Below are 23,857 nucleotides of genomic sequence, written 5' to 3'. Positions count from 1 at the left end.
CCAAGGGAAATAAATTTAACCCAAATATAACAGTTTCTCTTACTAATCACTACTCTCCACATTTTCTGGGGCAGTTATTCAGGCTGTTCAGCAGAAGAACAAGAGGAATCAAATGGTGACAATTTAAGGGGAAGATAGCCAAGTACCCATGTGGAGCAAAGCTTAAAGATCTTCCCCAAACCAGGGGGGAAAGAGAGGAAGTTACAGACAAATGTTTGCTGGATTAACTGACTCGCCAAGAGAGATTTTCAATGTTTACCTGGATAAGTTTGCCAGCAAACTGGTTCACTTCATTTACTCTTTCTTCATGAGCTGCAAGGTCTGTCTGGAACTCTTCAAACTTCTTTTGCAAAACTTCAACATGCTCTAAGTCCTGTCCAAGCTCTTCTGATGTCACTATTGCTTCCTAGCACATTGAAAAAAATAAAGTTAATTTCAGTATATCCTATGGGAAATTACTATTAAAAATTAGGAAGCAAACTGTCCTAATTTTCAATAGGTCAAAGACAATCACAGTGTTTAAGGTCAAACTTAAAACTACAAATTTTCTTCATTAAACTCCATTCCCTGCCCCAACACCAACCAATTATTGCAGAAAATATGCAAGATCACTAAGGGGATTATTTTTTCATCTTCCTTGGTCATATTAATTTTTCAAGTACAAACTCTTAGCACACAGAGTGACTATAATTTGTTCCATTTTTCACAAATGTTTATGGACATTTGCTGTCGGCTTCTGATGCAAGATTTGTGCACAGAAAGTGCAGTGTTGTATTCAAAAACAGTTATACAACGTTTACAGTTTGAACCCACAGTGATAACAAAATAACAAACCATCATTTAAGGAAACTAGTGGGATTATTTTGTGGCTTTTTTCCTTTTGATGGTGTGGTTTGTGGTCTGCTTTCTTAGAGTTCAAAGAATCAAGAGCCAACAGTCCTCCTGCAGTTCATGTCCTTACAATGTATATCTAAAGATATTCCAATTTAGTAACTATCTACACACTGCTTGCTGCTTGGGCTGGCTCCTTTCTGAAACAAAAATTTAGAATATTTATTTAAAAAATATTTGCTTTTACATGTTGAAGATTCCCCTTAGAGAAAACTTGAATTTTATTTGTCTTCTCAAAGCAAAGAATGAATTGATTATGCTAAAAGTACTCTCCAACACACAGGCTTCCTCTTAAGACTAATAACTTTTATTGTGTCTGCAAAAGAACAGTAGTAGTTTGCACACGTACTACTGATGCAATGTGAATAAATAAAATGTACAGGTGCCTTTACAAACTTTCTTGAGACTACCTGACATCCAGCGACTCAATGCTGACAGAAATTTTTCACCTAAACACATCAAATTTCCCACTAAGGACACAATAAAGGGAGGTAACTACACACCTTATCATTGATCCAGTCCAAGACATCTTCACATTCCCGTAAATATTGCACCAACTTCTGTGCTTGCAACAGTTTCACTCCCTTCTCTCTCATCTTTTCCATCAGTAATTCCCATAGTCGGTGCAGCTCCTGCAGTCGAGTCTAAAACAAAAGGATGTTGTTATTAAAATCCCCTGTCCAAGAAGATGAGATTTATTCCCTTCCTGTCCTTAGCAGTAGATTTATTTATTTTTCTGCAGTTGTACATCCTAAATCTTACTTTAGACAAAGGGTGAGGGACAAACCTCATGATTTTATCTCCAGTAAATAGTTTTCAAATTATGTAAAGTGTTGTAACACAAAATAAGAAATTACTGAACTGAGTATTTAGACAGTTGTTACTAATTAATGAAGCTATCAAATAGTTATCTTTATGTAACTATGAACTAAACATTTTGAGATAAAATTTGATTTAAATTCTATGCTAATATGAAGTCATACCAAAAATTTGCTGCTCTCCCCTTCAAATGTTCAGTCTTTTATATGAAAGTGAACTCCAAATAAGTGAATTTAATCTTCCTGTGGGAATTCATTCTTAGTTAAGAAAACACATCTGTTTCAAGTCAAACATATGCCATTTCTCTGTATTTTAACCACTTCTCTTAACACTAAACAGTTAATATATTTAGCTAACATTGTGAAGTGACACAATATGGACATACTAGGAGCAGTTACTAGTTTTAATACTGATTTTCTCTGCTGCACTTGGCCTTTCAAAACTATTGGCAACCACTATAAACTTCACAGACAACAAAAAGTAAAACCAAACTCCCACACATGCACACAACTTGCAAAACAGGAAAGTAACTACTCCACCCATTGTCTATAACACTTTGCTCATCAAGACCTGAAACCTGAAAGTCATTCAAGAGGAGCTTTTGAACATCATGGGCGGATACCACTGAGTCCACTCAGAAAGTTCAATTAAAGAGGTTTGAAGGGAGGAAAGAGCTCTGAGCACTGCCCAGAGGGATGGTGCAAACTGTCAGCCAAGGAAGGAAGGAGACATTGCAAGAACAAGTTGCACTGCAGAGCCACAAGCTTCACCTACTCGGATGTGGGAGCCCACTTGTGTGGCCGTGACTATCGGGCGCTGGGCAGTCCGGTACGGCGTGAAGGACTGAACCAGTAAAGGCACGTTAGCATGAAATGCTCAACTCAGCAGTGAAGTTTGATAATCACTACAAAAACATCTCATCTCTAAACAGTTCTCAGAACCACATCTAAAAGAAGGTATGAGCTGGGTGCTCATGAAAGACAAAACCATCTCTGAGCTTTAAAAATACAAATTTTAGCATGATTTCACTAATCAAATACCTGTGGAAGTTTTGAATATTGAATTATCTGTGCAATTTGAACAAAGTGCTTAAGGAAAGGCCTGTAAGCAGGGAGAGGGAAAAAAGCTTTAAAACTCACTCTTATGGTTTCAGATGCAAAATGGCTTTCATTAATCATCTGATTTCCAGTCTCATCCAGTTTAATGATGGCTCCTGAATTGGCCTGCACCTCAGCTTCAAAGGCTTGGTGCTTCTGCAGCTTCCCCTGAAAGGAAAACATCAAAGAATGCAACTGAGATTTGGTGCAGGCTCCTCCACATTCCCCAGCAGCAAGATTTTAAGTGTATTTTATGCATATTCAGGACTGACAAACAAATAATAGAACTGCACAGTTGAAATCAGTTGTATCATATGGTGGATCAACAGGGGAATTCAAACATCCCAGTTTTAGTCACTTCTTTCTTGTGTTTGCTTTTGCACATAACAGTGTTCAAACCCCTGAGAACCTGTCACCTAGCTCTACCCACACAAGCTTATTTTCTAGAAATATCTTTTTTTTGTGTGGAAACAATAAGTGATAATTCACATTTATTCATGGATTTAAGGCATACAACAAATTCTAGGATTAAACAAAGTTGGGTTTACACTACATTACACTGAGCAACTTTTTCTATGCTGACGTAGCATCTAATCCATTACCAGAAATATTCCAATTACATCAGCAAAAAAGCCAGGTTTTTAAGAGCACTTTGCAAGGTCTTTGGTACTTGCATCCAGCTTTCTTCACTCTCAGATCAAGTTTCATTTTTGTGTTAGTTCTATCCCAGCTGACCTGTAACGCCCTTAAATTAATAGTACAGGAAATATAAAGTGGCATGAGGACTTGCCTGCAAATTGCTTGGGTCTTTGTAATTTTCATCAGATGCAATCTGCAGTTTCTCTTGGATCCATTTTTCCAGCTCATCTGCATCACGCTGGAAAAACTGGAATCGATAGGAATCTTCAAGTTTTTGGCGCCTTAGAGAAGAGAGCTCCTTGAACCTGTGGTAACGGTCCAAAACTTGCTGACGTCTTTCTTGGATATCCTCTGCCGTTTCCAACACTTTTACACCACTTGGATCCATTTTCTGAAAGCAAAAATAAAACCTCATTATGTTTGTCTTACGAAACGTTGGTAGATCAGGGAGAGACCATGCAGAAAAAAAGCTGCTTTTAAAAATCATACGTGGTTTACTTACAGTCTTACTCTGTGTGTGCAGATATGTGTATAAAATATAAGTATCTTACATAGAAATAAAACCACACTTCTAGCAGAAAGTGGTAAAGGAAACCTTACAAAGACATTTAACACCTATTTGTTTGGACAAATATGGCTGCAGTCATATAAAGTCTGTGTCATCTCAAACTGTAGCATGCAAGTGTCCAACACAACAGCTAAAAACGTGGGTTTGTGCACAAATATGTGTAGATACAGACATAAAATATTTCTTGTACAACATACAATACCTTGAAATATTGTATTTAAAATACTCAATACTAAACCAAGGAATATTACACTTCTTTGAACAACACTTAAGTGACCCACATGTATTTATATGCACTTACATACACATATAGACTCATATCTCTGTCTGATGCATCTTTGTTCTCTCAATTAGAAGAAATTACAAACCCATCCTGCCACTCTCTACATAACCTCTCAAAAGCCAGTAAGAAGCTTCACAGATCTGGCCTTAGACAAATAAGTCAAGCAGCATTTTGCTTAGCCAATGATCTTGCTCTGACTGAAAATCCTTCCACATTGCTTTATGTACTAAAACCTCATACTGATCTGCTTTTTCTCTTTTTTGTTAAAATTGCAGCAACCTTTAATTTTCAGTTCCTAAACTTCCAAAAACCAATTTGATTTTCAGTAAAAGATCTTGGCACTAGAATAGAACTGTAACACAAATTTTAGAAGTGGAACTATTATGATCATTGAAGTTTGAATTATTTAACCACTTGTTTAACAACTCACTGCATATTAAGAAGTTGCTGCAACAAACACTCTGTGCCTGGACAATTTTGCAATTAATGTCTTCATGTACAAGTGTTTACAGGAGTTACACACTTAATGCTTTTCTACCATCAATTCTGCACTCTCCAAGCCAAAGACATTTCTCATCAATCCTTGCAGACAGGGAAGAAACCCAGACTAAAACTGCAGACTAAAAGGCATGGCCAATCAGTTAAAATACGTCATTAAATATTAAATTGTTATTTAGTCATTAGTTAGCTGTATGCTTTAATTAGACATGTATCTCGCATAATTGTATGGAAAACTCCACAGGTTGGAAAGTGATCTACAGGGCCACGTTTTCCAAGCACTTGTAAAAGGACAATCTGATAGAAAGGAACATATGGGGACGAATCCAGACATTCCTGAGCTACCCTTCCAAGGTCCCCACCCTCCAGAGCACAGCCGTGCCAGCAGCACTCCTCGCTCCCATGAACTCTGAGCCCCAACTGCACTGCGGCACTTCCAGGAAGGAAAGAAAATTCAGCTTTGCTTTTTCTTCCCCTCATTACTGTCAAAAGAGGGCAAGGGAAAAAAACCACCCTGGTGTGTGCAGACTGTTACATAAACGAAGCCCAGGTTTTGCCTGGCAGTGTTACCAAAATCTCCACCTGATTAGTGTATCCGAGTATTAAAAGCTCAAACTCCTGAACATATCTCAAGCTCAAGCACAGATGTGGTTCACTGGGAAAGTAGCTGTTTTTTCCAGCACTCTTTCAAACAGTCTTTTTCCTTCAGGAAAGGAAGCTATTGCTAAAAGCTTCCTTTCCTGCCCTGTCATGCTGTGTTTGAATCCCAACAACACTTCTTTTAAACTGCATTGTGTTCTGGAATAACACAGTGCCAGCTGGTCTGATGTACTGCATGGCTGGAGCTCCTCTGCTGATTCTGGTTTTGGGCAGTGCTGGGAGAAAGTTAAACCCTGGTCAGTCTCTGGAACACTGTGCACTCATCCACTGTACAGTACAACTCAACTTGTACTTCAATATTAAAATAACCTCCGCAAAGTGATTCGAAAACGTTTTAAATTATTTAATTATTTACATGATTAATCTAGGGAAATATTTAAATTATTTAAATTATCATTTCAAACATTGTCACAGTATTGAAAGCCAAATGGGAGACCTTCTGTAATTTACCCTGGGAGCTGGTTTGCCTCTCACCACACAAGCCAGGCAATCTGGCTCCTGGTTTTGCTGGAATTGGTTAAAAGAAAGGCTCCTTTTGTAACTACAGTGCAGCGAGTCAATTGTAAAAGAAGTGCTTTAGTGTAGCAATAATGGACTGTTCTTCCTGCAGCCCCAGCCGACGTCAGCAGTGTCTGTGCTGCCAGAGCCACCAGGGAGCTGGGATCTCAAAAGTCATGGATGCTGCAGAACAATGCAGTCTCCCTCCCGTGTTATCACCTCCAACTGCAGCACTCCCTGGAATACCAAGCGCCCCTCCAAGACTTGTTCAAAACTTCTTGGCTCAACTACACGGTTTGAAGACACCCAGGATACACCTCTGCACTTCTTGCACGAATTCCACCAACTCCAAGTCGTGCTTTGTGTTTTTAAGGTGCAAAGCCCTGGGATGTGACGGTGCCAGCTGTCCCCAGATAAGCAGTGTCACCCCTGCAGCCCCGCCCGGCACAGGCGGTGCAGGGCGATAAGGACGGGGCTGAGGAACCCTCCAGGCCCCACACAGCAGATCTGGATTGTCCTGGTGACATCTCATTCCTCCTCTCGTGCTGTGGGACTGACATTAGGTCAGCTTCTGTCTGAACTCAAAAAATCAGAAACGCTTCCTCACACTGCACCGTTTTGGTGATGTTATTTAAAAAGGAAAAAAAAGCCAACCAACCAAAAAAAGGACGAAAATTAAGGGAAAAACCCTGAAACAACAAAACAAACTTATTATTCTCATCCTTCCATCTATGCCTTCCCCAGTCAATACAAATTATACATAATAATACACTAAAATATACAACTGCAGGTATTTACAGACACCGCAGTGCAACAACGATGATGTCAGCAACACCATTCAAGTTCGGGAACAGCGGAATTGAGGTGGGTTCAACAGGAATTACAGCAGGGCCACACAGCAGAGCTGTCAGCATTTCCCTTACCAAAACATGTTTTCAGGGATTTAAAGCACAAATATGAAATACATTCAGTGCTAGGCAGAAGATTTTAGTGTATTTTTAAACACAATTACTTGAAGTTTAAAAAAATTAAACTCCTTTGCCTGAAAAGAATCAGATATCAGTACCTAAAGATCTTCAGAAGTAGTAAAATAATTTTCTTTTAAGACAAGTTTTGATGTGTTACATATATTCAGCATCCATGACCTCAGCAGTAGCCTGTAACAGAAATATTTTCCCTTCCAAAACATTCCTGCTTCCCAAGTATGCACACATGAACAGCTCAATGCATTTCTTTTTAATATTCATCAGCATCACACATCGTCAATCTTGTCTAAAGAAGATTTAACTGGTATCAGCTACTCCCTCCTGGGGAATGGGAACAGATTGCTGATCTTTCTTCTTCAAGCAAAAAATGGATGTGAAAATAACCTTCAAAAGGACAGAGACAAAAAGAATAACACGTATTTTTCTCAGCTTTCATTTCTCTCATTCACAGCACCCTCAAAACACCAGGGAAGAAACAAACCACCATGACTGCCTGGTTTAGGGAATATAAATACTTCTAAGTCTATAAGTACTTGTACTGCTGGAAAAACCAAAGAGAATCCTTCTGAAAACATGCACAGAACTGGCTCCTGCAAAGGAAGCCTGAGCATGTTGTGTTATAGAGAAGGAGCTAAAGAATGCCTTATCCTGTCCTAGAGATTTAAAACAGTATTGGGACAAAACTGATGCCGGCCTTTTGGTTTGTTGAATTAAACAGCATAAAATAAAGATATTTTATGGTTAGACTACATACAGCAGAACAGTGACCAAATATGCTATTAAGGAAGGTCACTAACAGCCCCAAACCTCCATGAATTCTGAGCCAGAAAAATCAGTCAAGCACTGCAGTTAAAAAAAAAAAAAAAAATCAAGATATGTTGAAGCTGCTGCTTGATGCTGTAGACATCTACAGACTAACCATAGTGCAGGTAAAATTCAAGCCAGCCCCAAAATTTAAGCAGGTATTGCAGGGACACAGAAACTGTCACATTAGAAGAAAAAATGAATGTAAATTGCCTAAACCAATGTGGTTGCAAAGCTGGTGAGTTAGGCTGACAAGAGGGTTTGAGCACAGCCTCAACTATGCACTTTTGAAATATGAAGACAGATAAAAACCTGTTCATTTTTAGGCATTTAATCTTAAAATCTCAATTCTACTATTTAAACAAGAGCAGTTGAAATGTGAACCTGAATTTGGTGTCTTTACATAGAAGGGGGCTTTTTTGGATTTGTTTTTGCTTTGACATCACAGACCTTTGATAAATCTATCCAGGGCTGGCAAGGACTGCACTCTGCTGAGACTCCTGAGAAAGCAAATTACCTTGACTGCATTGCAGAAATGCAGAGTTTTCAGGTAATGCAAGATTATATAATTAACCCCAGTGTTTTTCATCTCCATTTATTATCTTTTCATTATCATTTTAATTGTATTATAAACATTTACATCACTACCATTTCCAAATAAAATCTAGTTGCTTGTGTTGCCCAGATGAAGTCTGTGCATATATCTTATTTATCACCACTGAAATAAAGGCATCACAGTGTAGAAACAGTTACACCACAACAACTCAAGGATTACAAATTTGTGAAAGTGGATGAATAGGAACCAAAGCCAACTTTGAATGTACAATGTTCTACACTGCAAATCTCCTCACGGTTGATTTGCAGATGCTATAAAGAAAAAGATTCCACTCAAGTACGTTTTAAAATAAAAACCTCTTGGAAAATTAATCAGTATCAAAACCTGATTATATTCAGCTATAACTCCTATGAAATGTTCACACATCATGCATAACAGACAGAAATCAGGCAACTCCAAAGTATTAAAGGAAAGGCAGATCAGACACACACTGTGTGCAAATAAAGTACCTGGTGTATAGAATAAATTCAGACTAGTGGCTTTTGTTACAAACAGGTCACTGCAATAAAGGCAGGCAAGTGTGGCAAAGGCACTTCATGCATTACAGAAAAATACCTGGACTTTGACTTTACGAAACGATGAGAACATGATGGAGGAATGTGGAGTCTAAAAGGGAGGGGGAAATCAAGATAACGTTCAACTGATGACCAGTATAAGGATATAGCTGAAATTCTCTGTCACAGTATGTGTTAATTACTTTCCTTTCGCTTGTCACATGAAACAATTTGGTGTTAAGTGTTACCCAAGCTATTGAAAATTACAGACACCCCATGCAAAAAAAAGGTTACAAGATCATCAGGAAAACTTTGTTAATTCAGAAGGTACTAACCTTTCCAGTTAGTTCAAAACAAACAAAAAAACCCCACCAGAATCTGAAGGTCAAAACAGAAAGTAAAGCAAGTTATCTGGACTTGGCAAATGATGGTTCTTGCTACAGCATAATCAAGTGTGACGGCTTAATTTGAAGACACAAATTCAACCAGAAAGTTTGGAATGCAAGTATCTACAAAAATGTGGACTTTCAATTGCCACAACAAGAAATGGACAAGAAGTAGCAGTTGCGACAGAACGGTTTTTTGGTTGTTTTTTTTTTGAGATGTAGCTGTTAAGAGTGTCCAATCCATCGAATTTACAGCTGAAAATTCCCTTGCCTTCCCCAGCCCCACGGACACGCTGCAATGCCTCCATGGAACACTGCAGCGGTGTGTGTGTGCCTTTGTCCCTGCTGGAGCTGCGGAGGTCCCTGTGGCATTCGCAGCTTCACCTGTGCCCGCTGCAGTTCCCTCCGCTGGAGGCACGGGCAGCCCGGGAGCGCAGCCTCAGCCTCCATCCACGGCATCTGCAGCTGCTCCACCCCATTCTTCTGCTGCCTACACTCACGCCAGGGACAAATGGAAAAAACAAACTCCCACACTGCACTGACGAGCAGAGGAGAAAAGGGAGGAATTCGTATGATTTCCTCCGATAAAGGGGAAGTGATCACTTGTCTCCAAAAAGCGATGTATTTATGATTAAAACAGTTACAACCCCATAAATACATTCAACGGGCCGAAAAAAAAAATGGGAGCAAAGATAGCAAGTTATTTGTGTTAAATTACTAAGGTTAGTTGTAAACGTCATAGTTGAGAAATACAAATTTCTCACCGAGAGGTACCACCCTGCACCGAGATTACAGCCTCTCTTATCCTACTGCTATGCAGGAGAAAAATATGCAAAAAATGCTTAAAATGTGTAAATGTAACCACCATTTCTGCTATTGTTGCTACCTTTTTTATTTAAAAAATCAACTAGAATGATGTTTAACTTCCTGAACTACAGATCTCATATAAGCATTATATCTAAATCTATTTCTTTAAATAAATTTTTGATTTCAGTCTGACCAATATAGATATTGCGGCTTTTTAATTCAACAAAAATAGAAATAAATTACTTCTTGTGAACAATGTAGCCTGTTATCTTGGTTCAAGTATTTTCCACATCTTAACAAATCCATTATTACAGTTAAAGATCCTGCACACAATGCAGCAGAAAGCAACTCATGTTCAACCTTTTGTCCATTATTTTCTCCACACAATCCAGAAATAAGGACAGATGAAGATTTTATGGAAGAACTCTTTGCTAGTTGTATATAAATGCATGAAAATCCAACAGTGTATTTTAAATTTGTTTTGAACAAATCTGAATCCCTGACTAAGGCCTTTCGGTGAACACAGTCATTGGAATCTTCTGGCACTTTGCTAAAGACAAAAATGCCAAAAGAAAATGGATTATTTATTTTCTAGAAAGATATAGAACCATTTCAGGCTGAGTTGGCTTTTTTGGGGTTAGTTTTTCTTTTTTTTTTCTCTGATATGTTCATTCGCCATCTCCAGACAACTGCCCTTCAAAACCTATTTAAATATGTATGAAAGACTGCTCAAGAGTCACGTACATTTTCAACTGGAACACGAACCTGGTTTACGATAAAACAGCTACAAAAAAATCCTGAACAGCCAACAGGAACCTGCTGAAAAAATATACAGTGACATTTGCTTGGTTTTCCTTCAATATCAGGGAAAATGGTTGCCCTATTGGCATATATTTATGACCCAGCAATGCAGATTTATACTGTTATAACCATGTAAGGTGTATGCGGGCAACAATCTGAGAAACACTTGACTTGGATTTATTTAATTTGCAAAAAAAAATTTAAAAATTTAAAGAAATAATTAAAAAAAACAAACCCAAAGCAACGAGGGCAGGGACAAATCCAGATTCTTTTACAAAGGAAGCAGTAGACCTTGCCCTACATACAAAGTAACACATATACGAAAGGAACAGAGGTCGGGAGATTGCACTGAAATGCCTCCCTGCCTGGCAGCTCTGCGGAGCCAGCCCCGGGTCCGGCCGTGCCCGGAGACCCCCGGGCGCTGCGGCGCGGGCTGTCCCCGCTGCCCCGGCCCCTCCATCGCTCCTTCCTGCTCCGAGCCGCATCTCCTGACCTTGCACAGGGCTGGGCAGCCGCGGGAGCCATTGCTGTGCAAGGATTCCCGGCGCCGCGGAGCGCCGGGGGCTGCATCCCCCGGGAATTCTCCCCAGGAAATGCTGGGTGGCACCCCTGAAGGGACGGGCGGGCACGGCGGGGGCTGTTAGCCGCCGGGGATGTTATTTTCCGCCTGTTTGTCCCTCCCCGGGGCGCTGAATGGGATTCCAGCCGCGGGTCGCGCTGCCCAGGGCGGCTGTGGCCGCTCCCTGCCCGCCCGCCCTTCACCCGCGCCGCGCCCCCGCCCTTCGTTCCGTTCCGCTCCGCTCGCCCGAGGGCCGCAGGGAGACCCCGGGCCCGGCTCTGCGGCGTCCCGCGATAAAGAACCGCCCGGCGGAGCCGCGGAGGAGGAGAGCGAGCGGCGGCCGGGACGCCTGCGGAGGCAGGGCCGGCCCTAGCCTTCCCCGGCTCACCCGCACACCTGTGCCGGGCTGTGCGTGCGGGGCTGGGCGAGCCCGAGCCGGGCGCGGTGAACGCCGCGCGGCGCCCCCCGCCCGCCCTCCGCCCCATCCCCTCACCGGGTCTGTGGGTGCCCAGCGACCTCCCGCCGGCTCCGCGCCCTCCGCCACGGACCGCGCGCGCCGCCCGCACCCGCCCTTTTATAGCCGGGCCGGAGGTGACGTCAGCGCCGCAGAGCGGCCCTGCCCGGTCGACGGAAAGAGACGAAGGACTTCGGAAAGAATCGGGAAAGAAAAAAGGGGAGGCCACGCCCACCCGAGCTCCGCCGGTGAACGATGGGGCACCGGAGAGAGCCGAGTGAATCCGAAAGGGACGAGCAGTTCCGGAGAGACCGAGGTGTTCGGAAAATACCGAGGGAGAGGGTACGGAAATGAACGAGGGGTTTCGGAAGGAACCGAGCGGCACCGGAAAGAGCCGAGCGGGGGAGCAGGGTGCGGAGGGCATTCGTGCCCTGCAGGGACCGGCCTCGGGCACCACAAATCCACACGATTAGAGCGGGAATGGGTTAAAATGTGCTCGCAGGAGGGCGGCAGAGGGGTCTCTGCCCCCTTCTCCGCAGTCAGAGTCAGTTTGGGTCTCAGAGAGTCGAGGTTCTGCAACTCAGTGATGGGGACAGGTCACCTGTGCAGCATCCAGCCACGGTCAAAGCAGCAGCTTCGTTAGTTTTACATTATACAGATATGTATTCCTCTATCTGTATAACACACACGCCCTCTCCTCCCCATATATATCTATAAAATTTATATCCAGATGTACAGGTAAGAGTGCCTGCTTGAAGCACTGTGCAGTGTCACCCAGCAGCCTGACAAGGACACAACATCAAAAGGCTGCGAGCGCCTGTCAAGGGAAAGCTATTTCTGAAAAGCTGATGCATAAATTCAAAGGAAAATGAGCCTTCAGCATTAAATCAATGTTTAAAATAGACACATTCCACTCTAAAAAAAATAAATAATTAGAGATTTGAGGGCTGGAAGGCAGCAAGAATGTTATTGGCTCAAAGTGGTGAGTGGGTTTGATGGCTTTGTGAATTAATAACACTTTATATGAGTGAAGTACTTAATTGGAAGCACAGGCACTTATGGTGACATCGCATCCCTGGGACTGCCTGGAACTCCTGTCTCCAAGCAGGAGTCTGACTCACACCAACTTTGATGCATCTAGTCCTGAAGGCACAGCATTTCCACATCTGCAATGCTCTCCATAGTCATATTTGATATAAACATACATTTAAAACCACCAGGGGTATATGCATATGACCTTATTTGCACTGCATCTTCACAACACCAACTGGCTAACATCCAAACCTGCTAAAATGACAAAAACAAGTCAAACATTCAGCTCAAGCAGCAGACACAACCTCAAGCTACATCTAAAAATAAATATTGACTCTTATAAAGCACACACATTACTCATTTAGAAAACCTTATTAGTATTTTTAAAATAGTAGATATGTGGATGCTCTTTACTGAGGCAGAAAAGGATATCTTGTTTTTTTTATAAAAATATATACTTTTATTTACCAAACAAATGTTAGAAACCCCAAGTAGCTGTCAGCAAAAAAAGTATTTTATAAGTACATCATCAAATTCTTCCTTGGGCTTGGCACAGGAAAACAATTGTTTCTAACAGACAGGACCAATTACTGTCTTGGCAAAGTGAATCTCCCCATAATCACAGATATGCAATATATAATTAAAACATCTCCACTCAGTATTAAAAAACCTTGTACATTTCCAAGTATACTAATAAAAGTTGCACTGCTTCAGAGTTATCTGGCAAAATGGACACCAGGAGGATATTTCCAATTTCCCGGAACAATCACAAGGTAACAGGAGTCTGAAGTATTCCAGAGTCAGTTTACAAAATACATAAGCCAAATAAAAAATTAACTTAGGTACTAGACCATTTTAAAGACAGCTTTAACAGTTTTACAGGCCTGAATTTCAAAGCACATGTCACAACCATTTCTCAGAAATCTCAAGAACTATATAGAAAATCAAATTCATATTCTCATATGGCCTCAACTCCATGTTCTACAGCTTCAAACCGTGGTGCCTCTAGGAAAGACAAACTCCAGTCTGGTAAAAACATAATTTTCAACTTGCAGCAGAATGTCAGAATAATTAACTATGTTGTAGAACTCAGAAGTAAATTTTCTCATCTTAGAGGCCATCAAAACAGTTCAAGGACAGCTCAATGTAAATCCAACAGATTTCCCATCTCCTGTATTCATCAAGGAGCTGAGGATTTTCTTGACTGTCCCTCTACAAGAGAAAAAACCATAGAATTTCAATTGTTACAGGGGCTTTTCTTTCCCCCACAAACCTTTTGGAGCAGTAAGTCTTCTTCCCTTTAACCCAGAGTCCACTTCTGGAGTGAAGTTACATCCAAGGGAGGTGAGAGTCAGAACTGCTCAACCTTCACCAACTTCACCACAGATTTCAGATGATGTTGAGACAAACAAGTCCATCAGCATTATTACAGTTGAATTATAAAAGATGTAAGAAATACAAAAATAAAGTTCTAGCAATAAGTTTGAGATTGGTTACGCTGTTTAGAGTTCATAAAGCTGTGAGGTATTTTCCATGAGCTGAACAGCACTGTGCAATTTTTCAGTCCAAGAGTCTTTAACCTCTGGAGCCATCAGGACAGTGGATTTAAAGCATCTTCCTCATGATTAAACATATGAAGGAAAACTCTTGAAGTTTCAGTAATTTATTATACAAAAACTTATAATGCAACAATTAGCTTCTAAGTCTAACAAATCAATCTTCTTGAATTAAACGTTAAGGTGAAAGGAAATACAGACTGACTTATGTTCTCCAAAAGGATGGTGTCAGAATGCCCTTTGGTAATGGAATTTCCTCTGCCTGTAGACATTTCTAATGGAGAGAAAGACAAATAATCAAGATAAATAAACGTGTACCTTAATTAGGCATCTCTTCTCAGGAATTCTAATGGCTCTTACTATACATTCAAAGCATTAGTAAGAAAATGTACCACAATTAATTATGAAATGGAAGTACAACTTCCAAGTCATATTTTAATATCATAATCTAAGTCAATTTAATTTAAACAATCAAGTATTTTACAGTTTTGCAACCTTTATTAAAAAAATATGGAGACTGCAATGCCAAACAAACACTACAGAGAGCAGTTCAAAGTGTCACTTCCCCATATATTTAATTAGGACAAGTGCTAAAAACCAGCAACTGCTGATAAGAAATAGCTGTAACAGAAATGACTCAGCAGAATCCTCCTCAACCTGTACATTTCCTCTCAATGATCTTCCTTTATAATCAAAATACATTTTCATTGATAAAAATTAGATGTGAGGTAAGAAAGCAGCAAGATGTTTGACATCATTACTATCATTAAGGTAATTCAGTAATTGAAAAGTTACAAAAGATGGGTTAGATCATAGAGAGAGGTCTGAATTACAAGATGTGCAGCAAGCAGTGCCAGCCTCATTATCTAAATGATGCATATATTCAGTGATGGGAAAAGAAAAAAAAACAAACCAAAACACCTGAAAATTAAATGAACAAAAAAGACCCCCAAAACTGCTTTACCTGCACGAAATTCTTCAAACGTGACAAACAGCCCATCTGGCCAGTGCTGGTCACAGCTTCAATTCTGCAGAAACAACAGCACATTTCAAAATCTATTTAGAAAGTTGGGTTTGATTCACAAGTGGGTGTGGGGGTGGATGGCAGAGATTGGAAAACATTGATGAGTCATTTCAGAGCGAACACCAACACTCCTCACCCCAGACATCCTACCTTGGGATATAGGATTTCTGGATAAAGAACATTGTTTTCCAGAACTGAATGCCATACTGCTTCATCAGAGCATTGCCACACACCTGTGATACACAAAGGCACAAAGTGCAGGTTACAGAACTGGGTTTCAGACTTGCATGACAGCTGCAATGTACCTGTTCCATACTGACTTCATGCTTTATTCAGACATTTAAAGAAATACACCTACACTAAAACAAGCAAATCTGCTAAATCCTGTTACTGCTACCACAATTACCTTTTTTCATGTTGACTGTGGTGGCCACTGATATGCATTGTTACCCTTCATTTCACCCCAGTCTCCCTCCAAAAATAGTTCTCTTCCCTAACACTATCTGCTGGTCATTTCCCCACTGGGATTACTGCTGTGTGCTGTGATTCATCAGCTTTCTCCACACAGCTTACAGGACAAATGTTCCTCTGGCTTCAGAATTCCTAACAGAATCCCCCATGGGGTATTTCACTTCCCACTTTCTCATCTGTACTTTTACAATTCTTTAGAAGCATTTGAAGAGCAGAGAAGCTGCTTGTGTTCAACAGTGTTTGTGTCCCCTGACTTCAGCCTTTAACTTTAGCTCTTATTTAGCACAGGCCTGTATCTTAGGATACAGGATTAATATCTATCAGGCTCTGATCTTTTCAGCCTGAAAAATCTATCCTGTTTTATGCACTAATTTGGCTGGAACAGCCACAGGACCTCCTTGCACTGAAAGAACTGCCAAGTGCTTGGAACAGACATTATATAAGACCATACACCTATTTTTAAAATACCAGAAACCTTAAACAGAATCAAATACAACAGAATTTGTGCTTATAAAAACATTTTGAAATCATTCATCTCCAAAGCTGTATTTGCAAGAATGTGGAAATATTCACGTTCCTTTCTGAAGGAGTAAGAACAAGTTTAAAAAAATATGCTGTGAATCTCACTTCAGCAATCCCTTCAGAGCTCAAAAGGGATCTGAACTGGTGACATTTCACTACTAACAGTTATCCACACCACTTACTTCCAGGAAATCCAAAAGCAGCATAGCTGTCACATCTGCCAGAGGCTCCAGATTCAACATCTGCGCAAGCCAGCGCCATCCGTAGCTCAGGCCGTGAGGATGTGCCTGCAAAGCAACAAAGAACCCACTCAGCACTTGCTTCATGACTTGCAAAACACAATTATCAAAACAGACAGTTTTCTGATTGACTTTCTTCTTTATAACACTTGACATAAAATGTGATCGTTTTGATAACATAAAGAAACACCATGAATCACTTGGCATTGCTTTGTTCATCATGGTTATAACCATTTTCCTTCAAATATATCCTGAGCCTAAATTCAGCACACCTCAACCACAAAATGAGCTTCCAATACATTTAATGGACTCCTGGGATGGTAACAAGGTTCTAAGTACAATGCCACACACGTACCCCTTGCTTGTTCCCATAAGGCCACCGGAGCTGAATGATGGCAGCATAGAGACGGATCATTCCTGACATCCTTTTAAGAAAATGATCTTGTTCTTCCACTTTAGAATCATGAACTTCATATCCAAGTATCCTTAGTATGAGAAAACATTCTAGATTTAGTACAGCAAGACACATTCACCTGAATCCCTGCAGTTCTCAGCTTAATTCAAGTCCACTCTACTGAGAATAGGGATTTTTCAAAAATATGCAGGAATTATTGGAAAGTCTGATCATTACCCTCTGGATCAAATGTTCCACCATTTGGTGAGGCACTGGAACAAGTCACAGAGAAGCTGTGGCTGCCCCATCCAAGAAAAGGCTCAAGGACAGACTGGATGGGGCTCTGAGCTCTAGAGGAAGGTGTCCCTGCCATGGCAGGGGGTGGGAACAGGATGGTTTTTACACACTTGTGAGTGAACCTGCAGAGTCAAGGCCTCTGTGCCCAGGGATGGGGGAGAGAGGAGTTCACTCAGAACAGTCTACACCCTTGCAGGGTTCATAGAAAAAGTCCAGTAATAAATTTACCTCTGATACTCTTCCATAGAAGTCCCTTCTTTCCAAGCAGGGTAAAATGGCACAGAATATGGGCACTTTTTGTGCAGGTGAGCTAAAAAGATGTCTCCGACTCGAGGGTGTAATTCCCAGATTCCTGAGAGCACCACAGCAATTGGGAAAGCTGAATCATGGTGAAAAGATACTTCTCCTTCCCCGTGTTTCTGGAGGGTGGAAAAGGAAAGTCAGCCACCACTACTTCAAGTCATTTCTCAGGCAAAAAAAAAAAACCTCCTCATTTTTGTAGTCAGCCTTTATTAAAGGATCCAAACGTTTCCATGGCTATAAAGCCATGGATAGAAAAGCTGATGAAGCTGCATATCCTCAGCTCCCACAGAGGATGACAATAAACTCTGGCTCAGGATAGAAAAATGGGATTAGCAAACAGAGGCTCAAAGTGCACGCTGCACAGACATTCTCAACCCAAACAATCACTTTCAAATGTTTACAAATCAGTCACAGTTTTATTCTATGGGCTGATTTTTGCATGCATTTGTTCCTGCAGGGATGAAAGTTTCAAACAGCCCAAATTTTGCAAATAAAGACAAGAGAAAAATACTGTCAACTTCAAAAAACAAACTTAATTTCTTGAGAGGTGCTAACAGCAAAGCAGGGACTGCAGGTTGCCTCTTGAGCCTTAGTGTTGGGTTTTTTCTCCCCCAAATTCTGCCACGATATAAGGTTTGAGCCTGTACATAATTTTGTGATTCACCATAAATTAACTATCAAACTATTTTCCATAACACTGTCCCTTCCTGATTCAAAATATATAAGGTGTAAGCCTGAAAATTAAAGGAGTTTTTCCTCCTAGAAGAAATAAAATAAGGATTGGAAGGAAAAGAGAAACGAAGTTTTTTCACTGCATTAACACAGGAAAACTGAACACCCAATGATTTTGGTTCTTCACAGCTGAAGAGACAGTTCAGTGTCCAAAAGCATCCCCTAGAGCACTGGCTATCTGTGCCACGCCAAAAAAGAGATTTCCTTACCACAAACTTCTCTGCAAGTTTGTAACAAACAAACTCCAGCCCCTGTGGATGCTGAGTCACTGACACCGCTTGCCCTTCAGTTTGAACAGGCTTCCCAGACAGAAGGTTATTGATCTTGTCAAACACCTCTCGCAGCTTAGAGCCTGCAAATACACAAGGAAAGTATGGGAAAAGAAGAGAAGGGAACAGCAGACAAGGCTTACCCAGACCACATCAAGCTCATGAACACCAGACCCACACCCCAGAGGGCACCTTTGCTCCATCTGATGAACCAAACTTAATCCTGATGAAGAAAGGAAGCAACAGGCCCTCAAAACACAGGCAAACCCTACTGCAGAGAAAGGCTCTGTGCAGGTCAGCTTTCTGCCTTAGGGAAATTACAGGGACACTTGATATGCTTGTGCCCTGATAAAATCTTTAAAGCAAAAGGAATTTCAGTGGGATTGAGCTCTTGCTGTTTTCCTGACCTGATATGCTAGAGATCTGGCTCACAGGGATTGTAGCTGCCTTCTGCAAGTTTGTTTTTATCTTCTTCACCTGGAGAAAAAACGAACAACTTTAAAATCCTTTCGAAACCAAGTGGTAACAAAGTCTGCTACAAGAGAGTTTTTTAATTTTTTGCAAATGAAAGCTATCCTATTTGCCCTAGAAATTAAAATAATCTCTCTTCAACAGTATGAATAATTTGTTCTTACCTCAGTGTTGCCTTTGCAGTTTCCAATTTCACTGAAAGCAGCAACACATTGCTCAGCAGCATCCTGAAGTTGCTGGTACCACTGCATGATACTTTCTTCTGTTTTAACTTGAAGTCCTGTAATTAAAAAAAAACAAAAAAGATGATAACTAAGAAAGACCTAAACCTCTAGTGAGAAAACTCATTTAAAAAATTGCAAGGCAAAGGAATAAAAAAGGTTTTTAAAGACATCTAACCAACCTTCCTTCTGCTGCTTTCCCCCTGACTGTTGTGCAGGGGCAGGAGTCTGACTCTTCATCTGCTCTTTCTTCTCTAACTCTTTCTGTTTTTGTTTCTTTTCCTCTTCATCTTTCCTCTTTTTTTCTTCTAGAGCTGCAGTGATTTCCTGCTGCATGCTGGATATCAGCCCTCGCATCTCCTGCAGGGCTCGTTCAGTGCTGGCCACATCTGCTTGGGTTGGGAACCCTCTCTGCCAGGAAACACAACAGGTAACACAGCATTAACCTTTGGTTCCAGTGTCACAGAGCCAAGAGCAAGGAGCCTTTGAAGCATTTGCCTGGGAGCTAACTACATATTTTATTCCCCATCTCCTTTATTTGTACAGAACATTGGTCATAATATTTGTAAAGAATGTAAGTCCATGACTAAGTCTCATAAGATCTTGGACAACAAAAATTAAGAATACACTCAGGCAAGTGTAAGTGAACTCTAATGCAAACCTCCGACAGCTCCCTCTGCTGAAAGCCAGCTGTGACAAGCTGGAAAACAGGATTAGCCTTATTAGTGTTTTATATTTCAAGATTTGTATCCCACCCTAGAAAGAAAAAAACATCAAGGAAAGCCAGCTACTGCAGAAAAGCTTATGAGCAGAGGAGAACCATAAGATGTTCAGTATTTAACAATTCATGAACCAGTCCACTGTCACAGAGGGAACTTTACAGCACCAAGAGTTTAATTTGAGTCTGTCTCTTGTAGAAGTTCTCATGCATTTTGATAAGCCATTTTCAAGAGAACAGCTGAAATGCCAGAGGAAAGAATTCCCCTTTGAAATTGGGTGCTTTATAGGATGAATATCTAAAAACATTGCTGTGACATCTCATTTAAGGGCCTCATGACAAGCTGCCTTTGAAGACAGCTACAGGGAGCTGTATGAAGGAATGACAGCCCAAGTTCACAACTCCAGAGCCGGTACCTCGCTGGTGGTGCGGATGAGCCCTGACACCAGCCCACAGATCTGGTTGCCACGATTGCTGTATGCAGACAGATCGATTCTGGGCAAGTCTTTGTGCCTGTAGTTGGGATCAATCTGCTGGTTCAGCTGCAGCAGCTCCTCCTGGATGGAATAAAGGCGACGCAGCCTCTCCTGGCCCTCCTCCTTGCGCAAACGTTCCAGCTCCTCCTGGCGCTGCCTCTGCTGCTCTGCCTCACGCAATTTTAGGTTCAATATCTGGGGAGACAAAGACACAAGAATCATAAAATACTTCAATAACTCCAGTTGTACTGTTCCTCTCTGGTCTGATGACTCCAGCTCTACAGGGCCTTCCCATTCCTATGACACAATTGCCTTTACTGCATTTCCACACTGCAGCAGGTGCCCAGGATAGCACCAGAAAATCCATCCTCACTTCAGAGTGTCATGGAAATACAAATAAATCAATTGGTCTTTCCAATTCCCACCCAGCAGTCACGGTCTTCTATGAAAGACAATTCTTAAGAGTCTCAGACCTTTGCTCTATGTCGGTGTTCTTCCTTCAACTTCTCTTGCTGCCCCTGAGCCTCCTTTGAGCTATAATACACATAAAGACAGAAAACTGTATTCAAGACATTCAGGAGACAAAATACAAACCAACACACAGTAAGTTATTCTTAAAACAAGCTAAAGGAACTTCGGCTATCACAAATATTGTTTTTTTCTAAGCACTGAAACCTCAACAACAGCTGGACATCTGCTCTGACAGTCAAACTCTAACAGGATAGTTAACGCAAGACAAGCAGAAGGTGGGATTTCCAATCACAAGTGACTAGCACAGAATAGTCAGGAACAGGAATTAATCCTCACTTTGATTAAGTGCTATAAAATTCTAATGATACCAGAGATAATCTCACCTCTTCTCCATGACTTCTTGCAACTCTTGGAACTCCTGGTGCCTCTTTAGCTCCCTCAGTTCATCGAAGCGCTTCAGCTGCTCGCTGGCCTGGGCGTAGGCTGCCCTCACCATCTGCTCCTGCTCCTCCTGCCGCTGCCTCAGCCTCTCCTGCATTACAGAGGGGCACCAAAGGTAGGCACTGAACAATTTGGACAGAAGAAAACACGTAATAAACTGCCCAACATTTATAACTTGCCACCTTTGCACTGTTATCTCTGACTGTGGAGCTCTCCTGGGATTCACAGACACCCCCTCAATCATTTTTTCTTACCTTTGCTTTCAGCCTGTGCAGCTCTTCATACATCCGGATACAGCCTTCGACTTTTGCAACTTTAGATGACAGAACTGCTGGAACAACTTCTTGATTTATTTCCAGGAGAGTAAGATGATCATTTTCCTGCATGGTCAGCATAAAGGCAAAATCAGCGACTAAGCACAGGATCAGCAACTCACAGAGGAAAACAGACAAAGCAGATAAAGCAGGTCTCCTAAACTATTAACTGTGAAGAAACAGACAAAATAACTAACAAATACACTTTTCTAGAGCAGTCATGCACCCCAGCAGTGAAACCCCGCTATTCTGAGTGTCCTCCAGCACATTGATGAGATTGAGATAATTACTTTTCCAGTCACTAAAACTGGGAGCAGACACAGCAAGAGTCTCAAGGACACTGACAAAGGTCAACTGACACCTGGAAAGCCCAGACAACCCCTCATGTCCTCTGAATAGAAAGGGAAGATGTGACACTGGAAGAAGTCAAGACAGGTTTATACTTCGAATCATTCGTCAGGAGGAGTCTTGTGACTCTCTTACCAAGTTTATCACATCTTGCTGCTTCATTAATATCTCTTCCTCACAATATATTTTTAAGTCTACTAGAGGCAGGGTGATACAAAACTTTGCTGCTCAGTATCACTGTCATGTGGTGAAGTCATCACTGAGCAAAACAATGGACATTTCTCTTTCCAGAGGGAAATCATGAAATGGCTTCATCAACTTAATTACTTCCAAAACTCAACTGCTCACTGCCCAGCTTCCTACTCTTCTGCCTCATAAAATAGAGTCAGAATATTTGTAAGCCACTCAAAGACTCCAGAGAACCCAGTGTGGTTACTCATAGACTTTTACAACAGCCCCGCCCCTCTTCTGTAAACTTATCCCTCCAAATGGATGAATTCTGTGCAGCTAATCCATAACACAACAGAGCTCCAACTATTCTCCTCAGATAGGGTGAAAAGTGGAGTTTGCTTTGGGTCTGCTGTGAAACACTCTTCTATTAAAATACTGTATATACTAATTTTATCATCACCTGTTCATGCCACAAAAAAAAATAAAACTAAGGATGTTTTCCCCATAAATTAACAGAGCACAAACCAGCCTTAATCTGACAATTTATGGCAGCGAGTTAGGACTTTTTCCTCACAGCTGCTCCATAAACATATGGATTACAATCAGAGAGCTACCTTGGTCTCACTGGGCTCTGTAGATGAAGGTGATGAAGAGCTCCGGTGGCTGCCAGGCGGGATCTTCTCCGCAGATGCCCGTTTGGGGAGTGGAGTGGATTGTTTGGGCGTTGAAGTCCCGGAGGGTGTGATTTCTTGGGCTAATTGCCCACCAAGGCTGTCCAGCACCCAGCCGCAGTAAGGGGAGAGCTCAATGGGAGCCACGCATCCTTCCAAGGCAGCCTTCAGAGAAAACATTCTCCCTGAATCCGACACAACTTTAACATTCCATAAAACTTTAACACACCATTAGCACAGCTGCACAGTCAGTTGCTGCTTTACCATCGCAGCTCAGTATCCCATTTAACCCTTTTTCCTGCTGTCTTTCCAACACTTTTTCCTCTCCTACTCTTGCAGAACAGAAAAGTAGGACTCTCCTACTTTTGCAGGGCATTTGAACCCCCTCGGGCCAGCCCCGCTCCCTGACCCCGCGCTCCCGAGCCTGGACCCGGTCTGGGGGTGTTTCAAGCCCCGAGTCACCGACATGAGCGGTCCGTGTTTCCCAGCGGCCAGGGCCGACTCCCGGAGCGAGCCCTCACCTCATCCTCCTGCCAGCGCCTGCAGTAGCTCAGCTGCCCCTTGCTGGAGAGTCGCAGGGCCTCCAGGGTGTCGAAGCGGAGCTCCCACGACTCCATGGCGATCCTGTCCGGGCCCAGCGGGTCCCGCCGGTCCCAGGGGCCCCTCACGGCCGGGCCGGGCCCGTCCCGCCCCTTCCGGCCCGCAATGGCCGCATCCGCCTCGCGCCGGGCGGAAGGGGCGGGGCCGCCCCCCGGCGGACGGGCAGGGCCCGCCAGGGCCGCGGGTTCGAGTCCCGCCCCCGGCAGCGATGGCTGAGGAACGCGGGCCGGGAAAACAACCGCAGGTTCAGCGATTT

The 23,857-nt window shown here is 42.1% G+C and overlaps 2 protein-coding genes across 7 annotated transcripts in view; both read right to left on the bottom strand.

The window, feature by feature from the left end:
• The window catches only part of SPTAN1 (spectrin alpha, non-erythrocytic 1), a 46,022-nt gene extending 33,974 nt beyond the window's left edge, over positions 1 to 12,048 (bottom strand). For 5 of the 6 annotated variants that reach the window (XM_063409751.1, XM_063409754.1, XM_063409753.1 and 2 more), the window contains exons 1-5: positions 8,915 to 8,962; positions 3,598 to 3,837; positions 2,850 to 2,975; positions 1,395 to 1,535; positions 260 to 406 (exon numbers count right to left, since the gene is read on the bottom strand). In XM_063409751.1, the coding sequence (XP_063265821.1) occupies positions 260 to 406; positions 1,395 to 1,535; positions 2,850 to 2,975; positions 3,598 to 3,837; positions 8,915 to 8,947 (687 nt within the window). In that variant the 5' untranslated portion in view covers positions 8,948 to 8,962. Of the gene's footprint in view, positions 1 to 259; positions 407 to 1,394; positions 1,536 to 2,849; positions 2,976 to 3,597; positions 3,838 to 8,914; positions 8,963 to 11,899 lie in introns of those variants that run through there. The other variant, XM_063409755.1, reaches the window with a different exon arrangement.
• A 1,296-nt stretch (positions 12,049 to 13,344) lies between these two features.
• Positions 13,345 to 23,718, bottom strand: GLE1 (GLE1 RNA export mediator). The gene is made up of 16 exons (XM_063409501.1): positions 23,523 to 23,718; positions 22,945 to 23,166; positions 21,752 to 21,877; positions 21,440 to 21,588; positions 21,059 to 21,119; positions 20,526 to 20,780; positions 19,574 to 19,802; positions 19,335 to 19,450; positions 19,107 to 19,176; positions 18,640 to 18,782; positions 17,624 to 17,814; positions 17,060 to 17,189; positions 16,648 to 16,752; positions 15,623 to 15,705; positions 15,413 to 15,476; positions 13,345 to 14,722 (listed from the first exon to the last, which is right to left on the bottom strand). The coding sequence occupies exons 1-16, from the start codon at positions 23,616 to 23,618 to the stop codon at positions 14,654 to 14,656; spliced, it is 2,109 nt and encodes a 702-aa protein (XP_063265571.1). The 5' UTR covers positions 23,619 to 23,718; the 3' UTR covers positions 13,345 to 14,653.
• Between the last annotated feature and the right edge of the window lie 139 nt (positions 23,719 to 23,857).

The sequence above is a fragment of the Prinia subflava genome, chromosome 12, assembly GCF_021018805.1.
Source record: "Prinia subflava isolate CZ2003 ecotype Zambia chromosome 12, Cam_Psub_1.2, whole genome shotgun sequence".
In the NCBI taxonomy this organism is placed as follows: domain Eukaryota; kingdom Metazoa; phylum Chordata; class Aves; order Passeriformes; family Cisticolidae; genus Prinia; species Prinia subflava.
The sequence above is the reverse complement of the archived record's forward strand: the minus strand, read 5'-3'. Positions and strand labels throughout refer to the sequence as shown.